Genomic DNA, 8,073 nt, shown 5'->3' on the forward strand with positions numbered 1-8,073 from the left:
CTTCATACTCTACTATCATCGAACACTTCAACACATCTCTTCTCCTCTATATCACCATCTTCATATCCTAAAGCTTTCATTTTCACTTGCATCTCGATCAGGCTATCTTTGCTTTCTACATCCAGGTTCTCATCTCTTCATTCTTTTTGTTTTTGTTTTTGTTTGTTTGAATTATGTTGTTAGAGTTTTTTTTTGTTTATTAATGTTTTTATAGTCCTTTCGATTGTCATGTCAACTCTCGGATTTGTTTGATAATTAGCTTCTTCATAATCATCTTAATTCTTATGTCAAGTCTCAAATTTGTTTGACAATTAGATAAAAAAAGTATAAAATAATTTTCATATAATTAAATATAAATATTCGTGTGATTGTTGTTTGTCATCTAAATTTTTATTTAACATGTCAAAGTAATTTTTTTATAAAAAAATATAATATTAAAAAATGGTTTTATCTTTCATATGCTTTTTGTGAAGGTTTTATTATTTGTATTATGTTATTTTTTTAAATATATAAAAAAAATCATAAAATCTCCAAAATAAAAAATATCAATCTATTTCAAATCAAGATTGTCAAAACTAATTCCTGATTTTTAATCATACATCGAAATAAGTAGGAACGAGGTCAATTCTTGTCTAATTTACTTTCCAAAAATTCAAAATTATCTATGATCATTATTCTCAAACAAACTTTTAAACAATTTTCGAAATAATTTCTCAAACAATCATCCAAACCGTTTCTAAAATAATATAGATTATAGATAATAAAATTTATTATATCTAAACAATGTATATAATGATATAGCATCATTTTTACTACAATCTTTTCTAAATTAGATTTTAAGAATAAGACGGAATAATAAACTAAAAGATATAATTTTAAGAAAATTTTGATGATATATTAAGGATTTGGTTGTTAGTTAAGGAATTATTTCTTAAAAGATAAATTATATATTAACAAGATTTCTGATTTTATGATATTTGTAACCGTCCCAATAGAGCAAAAATTTCTCATCGTCTCTTTCTCAAGTTCTTGGGTAGACCATTCTTATTCGAGAGCATCAAGGGAAGTTTATTATTTGCCATCACCAACAAGTATGTTTACAACACTTAATTTTGTTTGATTATGTTTAAAGAAATATATATATATATATATATATATATATATATATATATATGATTTTACCACTAGTAAGAAATTTATATATTATAGCGATTTTTTATATCTGTTGAAATCCACCAGGTATAGAATTTCTAAATATGGAAAACTTTTTTATACCTATTGAAATCCATCAAGTATAGAATTTGTAAATATGAAAAACTTTTTTTATACCTGGTAAAGAAAGGGGTGTTGTGATAAAATTGTAATAAAATACTAATAATTGTATATAGGTTGCAATCAGAATAGGTACAAAAAATCTTTTTTCTATACTTCTTGAACTTAGAACACGTATAAATTATTTTTCTATACTATAGATTATTCTTTATTCTATTCAATTTCTCCTTTCTTGCTTCACTTTCTTTGTTCTGTCATTTTTCACGTCTCCAATGAAGCAACATGTCATAAAAGTTGCTTTCGGAGCATTGGGTTGCATTTCTTTTAACGGTTTATAGAAGGTTTATAAATGATTAGATTTTGAGTTTATGAACTATTTTATGCGTAAATAATAGATATTACATGTTACCTAACTATGTTAGTTAAATATATTTAGGAAATTGTTAGGTAAATATTACATTGAGTTTAGGAACTATTTTGATGTATTAATAATACAAAGAATATCAATTATTTTGCTCATTATTGATTATTTAAATTGTAATATTAGATTGAATTTTATGAAGGTCTGGATATGGAAAGCAACATATATAGATCAAGTATTTTAAAAATAATCAATCAACTTTTATACCGGTTAAAGCTTGAAAAGGTATAAAAAGTTTCACATTTATACCAGTTATGATTATAACGATATAAAAAGTCCCACTTTTTTTTACCTGTTTTGGGAAAATCACGAATAAAAACTCATCCTTTTTATACCTCTTTTAAGAAGAAAAAATATTAAAAATTAGTTTTTTTATACATGTTCTGGGAAGAACATGTATAAAAAATCAATCTTTTTGTACTAGCTTTTAGGAAACACCGACTTTTTATAACGGTTTTAAAACTGGTATAAAACTTTTTATACCATCAACTTCTAAACCGGTTCAAAAACTGATATAAAAAGTACTTTTTAAGTTGGACAACAAGCCTTTTTTAGCATAGTGTACAGTAGAATTTTAGGCTTTGTTATATAGTTAAAGTTTGTTTTTATTTATTTAAAGAGAGGTATTGTAATGTAGCTGGAGAATCCGCTGTTTCAGCTACTACAATAGTGTATTCCATTGCTCCTCTTTCTTGTAAAGTAGTCACAACTTGAGCCACAGAAGATGCTTTTTGACCAACAGCTACATAAACACATTACATTTTGTCCCTGTTGATTGAGAATTGTATCTGTGGCTACTGTTGTTTTACCTGTTTGTCTGTCTCCAATAATTAATTCTCGCTGGCCCCGTCCTATGGGGATCATCGAATCAATAGCAATAAGTCCTGTTTGGAGAGGCTCATATACCGAACGTCTTGAAATAATACCGGGAGCAGGAGATTCTATTAATCGAGATTCCGAAGCTGAAATTTCTCCTTGACCGTCAATTGGTTTAGCCAGGGCATTTATAACACGACTCAAATAAGCTTCACTTACAGGTATTTGAGCAATTCTTCCTGTTGCTTTTACTGAACTTCCCTCTTGTATCAGCAAACCATCCCCCATTAATACAACACCAACATTTTTTGATTCCAAATTCAAAGCAATGCCTATAGTACCTTCTTCAAATTCCACCAATTCACCCGCCATTACTTCATCAAGACCATAAATACGAGCAATACCATCGCCTATTTGAAGTACGGTACCTGTATTTACAATTTTTACTTCTGTATTATATTGCTCAATGCGTTCACGGATAATTTTACTAATTTCATCTGCACGAATGGTTACCATGAAAATATCTTAAGTTTATTTTTTATAAGAAAAAAATGATGCCTATACTCTATTTTATAATAGAAAGCCTAATCAGTTATTTTTTTTATTTCATCATCCCAAACATGCCAATATTAGCACTGATAGTACGTAAATGTAACTCGTTGTTCAAGCAACTATTTAGAGTTCCTAGAGCTCCCTGTAAGGCTTATTGTAAAACCCGGTGTCAAACTTGATTAATAACTCTTTGTTGTTCAAAATCAATGGCTTCGTTTTTGTAATTTTCTAATTGTTCCAAAGTCGTATAAATTGAATTAATTAAATTCAATTTTTCTCGTTTGATCTCAGAATAGCCATTCACCCGAAATAGATCTGCTTCTGTTTCAACTTTCCTTAAGCGAGCCTGGGCTTTTTCGAGCTGTTCAATGGCGTTTTCCTGTAATTCTTCTGAGTTTCGAATAGTTTTCCAGATTTTCTGTTTTCGATTATCTAATAAATCACATAATGAAAGTAGACTCTCTTTCCATCCATTTCAAAATGTCTATGATCTCTTCCCGAACCAAACATGAATCTTTCGATTCATTTGGCTCTCACACTCAATTACTTATCGGAAATTTACCAATTTTTTATGTAATGAGCCTATCCTCTCTTCTCTATTCAAAGTGAAAACAATTACCAATATAAGACCAGAATATTCGGAGGACTCTTTTGACCAAACAAATCTATGTCAATAAAGTTGTTTTTTTATTCAAATCCAAAGACTTCTTTTGAATTTATACATAGGTCATCCATCGATTACGCATCGTACAAAGGGGAGGTTTAAATTCACCCGTTTTTTATTTCTCGTCGTAAATAGGATTCAAGCCATTTTTTTTATCGACATGAGTGTTTTATATCGAAAAAAATATAATAATTGTTTTGAAACCATTTCCTTTCTGTATTAACATAGTGGTAGAAAGAGTACTACACTGCGTATAGACTTCAAACTATTTTTAACCATGGTAATAGTCCAAAATTTTTGGTTAATAGAGAATCAAAGTGGATTACCAATAAAACGCGAAATGCTATGGTTCTTTAAGATTTTTCTTAAATTATTCAAAAAAGAAAATGAATTCAGAAGTAATTCGCGGGATTCTGCACATTTTCTTAATTATAACTAAACTAAAAAATGTTGTTTGGTTAAATCCAATTTATTCTTTGAAATAAACAACTCGCACCCACTCCCTTTCCAAAAAAAAGTCAGTAGACCTAACACTACACTAAGATTTATTGGATTTGTTGCTAAAATATCGGTATTAAACACGAAACTTCCGGCGGATGGCCAGGAGCCCAAACAAAGAAAGAATCGGTTATATTTTTCATATGATCTCATCTCTTCTTATGAATAGACTAATTATCTTTCTAATATTCCTATTAGATAGATAATATAATAATCTAATTGGAATATATAATTATAGAATTTGATATAATTTGGATTGGTCAATCAATTGGAAGATTCCCTAAAAGAATGATACTTCTTAGAATTAGATACCAGTTCATTTATCAATTGCAAAATCTATCTAGTTTGAACACTTTCAAAAAATTATCTTAAAATAAATAAAGAAAAGAGGGGTTCGTTGGACTAAACAAAAAGAAGAAAGAGGGTGAATAAGTATGTGAATACCTTTCACTTAGTCCTTCTCGTGTGTTCTTATCTGAACGGATAAAGAATTGTAGGAGTGAATTATTAATATAATTCGAAAAAGGAAGTCCACATATGTATTTCTATCTTTTTAGGATTAAACAAAAGGATTAGCAAATAAAAGTGCTAATGCTACAACCAGCCTGTAAATTGTTAAAGCTTCCATAAAAGCCAGACTAAGTAATAAAGTACCCCGTATTTTTCCTTCTGCCTCTGGTTGTCGTGCAATCCCCTCTACAGCTTGCCCTGCGGCAGTGCCTTGACCAACCCCAGGTCCAATAGAAGCAAGCCCTACGGCCAATCTAGCAGCAATAACAGAAGCGGCAGAAATAATTGGATTCATGAGAATTTCCTCGTAACCTACATATAAAAGAAAGAAATAGTTAATGATATAATCGACTAAGAAATTCTGACTTCATTTTTCAATTACCAAGACTTTTTCAACTAAAGTAATTAATCAAAATAAGAATTACTTCGAGATTTCTTTTTTCGTCTCGAACTACATAGTTTTTGGGGTAAATCTTTATAATCTTTGTTCTTCTCTTACCTTAAATTTGGAATCATTCTTTGAATTCTTCGTTTTTTTATACAATTTCTTTAGTTATTTCCTTTTCAATTCACAATTAGAGCTGAAACGCAAGGACTTTGCTTTTCTATCCCTATAGAAATTGATAATAATAGCGAGGCCTTTTGAGATAGAAAAGATTTGTTATTTCAGATATATGGTTAGTTCATAGAAAATTAGTTCATCTATAATATCATATCACATATACATAGGTTTCTTCTATGCTGTAAACTAATTTTCTTTGTGTTTTAGATTCAATCGAAATTGAAATTCATTCTTTGATTGGAAACCTCAAAAACAAAGAAAGAGTTCTCTTATAGTGATCAGATTCTATGCACTCAACTTGACCCCCTCACTTCTATTTTTTTTATCATTTTTTTAAGCTCCCCTTCCCTCTTTTCTTATTCTCTTATCCCATATGGATACAATCAATCTAAATAAATTCATTAGATTTCATTAATGTTGAAAAGAAATATTGGAAATTGGGTGATCTAAATGTTTTTAATTCTCTTTTGATCAATCATTGAATTGAATGTGAATCAAACGAGATCTCGTGGAATCATATTGAAGATTTGATGATACATTCCGTACCTTGCTAAAAAATCGATCCTTGTTTCCCAACCACACATTGTCTAACCAAATCCAATTCTCTCGTGACATGTTCCTCAAAAACTCCGATTCGTGCGGACTCTTCCCCCAACTAACGAAGAGATCTTGACGGAATTGCCACATATGAAATTGAGTACAATTTTGCAAAGAAATAGCCCGCTTGTTTCTCAGGAAGAGATGCGAAACATGCTCAATATCATTTGATTGAATAATTGACCCAGTCCCTTGTTGTTTGAAGAAACCCTCCACTTCCTTTGGTATTTTTTCACGAAAAGCAAACATGAGATAATAAATCCAGTCTTTCACTAAGATTTCGAATAGTTGTCCCGAATTCAAGTTGATTATGTTTCGCCTCTTTCTCGGGGAAAGACAATCAAAAAATTCCCAATCATGGTCCTTACGGATCGGATCATCCATATAATATACAAAAAGGAACTCCAGATATTGGATATCTTTCCCTTTGAATGAGATCTCAATTCCAGCGATGGTTTCATTAGATATCTTACAACTAGAATCGCTCTTTTTTCCTATCCAGTTCCTCCACCACCGCGAACCCTGGTTAAATTCAGGCATGATATACTTTTTAGTTATTGGGAGAACCCGAGTACTCTCTTTCGGATCCAGGAAAGAACTCTCAGAGATCTTTTTTCCTTTTGGAAGATACAGGAGCGGAACAATCAACCTATTGATATTGGAAGACTCAGATGATTCTTCCAATGTATCATTTTTAGGTCCAATGGAATTCATAGGTATAGGAAGAAGCCTTGTCAAATAGGGATTTTTTCTTTCGACCATTTTTCGATTGTTAATACGATATATAAGGACCGCTACTACAAAGAGTACTACATACTTGATCGTGAAATATCGATTTCTTGTTGAACCCTGTGAATTACGTGAAAGTAGGATACTCCAAATTCGGGAGTCCAAGAGTTTTATAAAACTCTCTTGATGGATATGGTAGCAACAGGAAATTCTTTAGCACTTACTCGAGATATTCAGGAGGAACAGATTGTTCCAGCCCGATATCGTCAAGAATTTCGTACGATTGCATGGGAACAGGTTCATCTTCGAAGTATTTATCCCTTCCAATATTTTTCTATTAGAGCTTCTCTGATTCCTTTTATCGAACATAATGATGCGAATCGAGCTTTAATGAGTTCTAATATGCAACGTCAAGCAGTTCCGCTTTCTGAGTCCGAAAAATGCATTGTTGGAACTGGATTGGAATGCCAAGTAGCTTTAGATTCAGGGGTTTCCGCTATAGCCAAACACGAGGGAAACATTGTTTATACTGATACTGATAGGATCTTTTTATTTGTTAATGGAGATACTCTAAGTATTCCATTAACAATATATCAACGTTCCAACAAAAATACTTGCATGCATCAAAAAGCCCAGGTTCACCGAGGTAAATGCATCAAAAAGGGACAAATTTTAGCGGATGGTGCTGCTACAGTTGGCGGCGAACTCGCTTTGGGAAAAAACGTATTAGTAGCTTATATGCCATGGGAAGGTTACAATTCTGAAGATGCTGTACTCATTAGTGAGTGATAGATGACGCTCCGAGGAGAAGACGAAACTTGAGAGATTTGGACTCCTCGAGGCATCCTTGACATCAATGCGCAGCGGAAAGAAGCAGAAGAACGAAGAACCCTAGGTTGAGGTTTAATCGGAGAAAACTCTAGGGTTGAAGGTAAGGAAGGATTTAATCGGTGGAGAAGAAGTATGCAACGATTAAATCGATGAAATGGAAAGAAATCATGATTTGAATCGGTGAATGAGCGAAGAACGATGGTGGAAGAAATGATAGGGCACCAAACAAAGGTTCAATCGGTGCGAAGGTATCAAAAGGCAAGGATAAGGCAAATCTGAGATATGGATCGATGGAGATGACTTACGTGATGATCTGTGAGGGTGGATCTGTGAGGAAAACGGTTGCTGGAGGAGAAGCGCTGGAAGAAAGACGAACGCGAGAATGATGATTTGTTCTCTCGAATGATTGAGAGAGAAAAATGATGAGCTAGCGTTGGAGCTTCCAGGGACAGGCTCACGTGGCAGAAATGTAAGCGTGACGGATGACGCAAGCCACGCAGAAGTAAAGGATTGGGCGAGCGTGATGGACGGGAATGAAAATCTGATTTGGAAAATGAGAGAATGGATGATGTGAATGGAAGGTGGCTAGAGGAAATCCTTTGGGATTCTCTAGCCTTGACT

At 32.3% G+C, this 8,073-nt stretch overlaps 1 protein-coding gene across 1 annotated transcript; it reads right to left on the minus strand.

Moving 5' to 3' along the window:
- Positions 1 to 2,298: 2,298 nt before the first annotated feature.
- On the minus strand, positions 2,299 to 4,531 carry LOC128195300 (ATP synthase subunit alpha, chloroplastic-like). Its single transcript, XM_052872545.1, is given in 2 exon segments — positions 2,299 to 2,449; positions 2,451 to 4,531. Coding segments are annotated over 2 exon segments (726 nt in total). The 5' UTR covers positions 3,026 to 4,531.
- Between the last annotated feature and the right edge of the window lie 3,542 nt (positions 4,532 to 8,073).

Source organism: Vigna angularis, chromosome 2 (assembly GCF_016808095.1).
Source record: "Vigna angularis cultivar LongXiaoDou No.4 chromosome 2, ASM1680809v1, whole genome shotgun sequence".
NCBI classification, from domain to species: domain Eukaryota; kingdom Viridiplantae; phylum Streptophyta; class Magnoliopsida; order Fabales; family Fabaceae; genus Vigna; species Vigna angularis.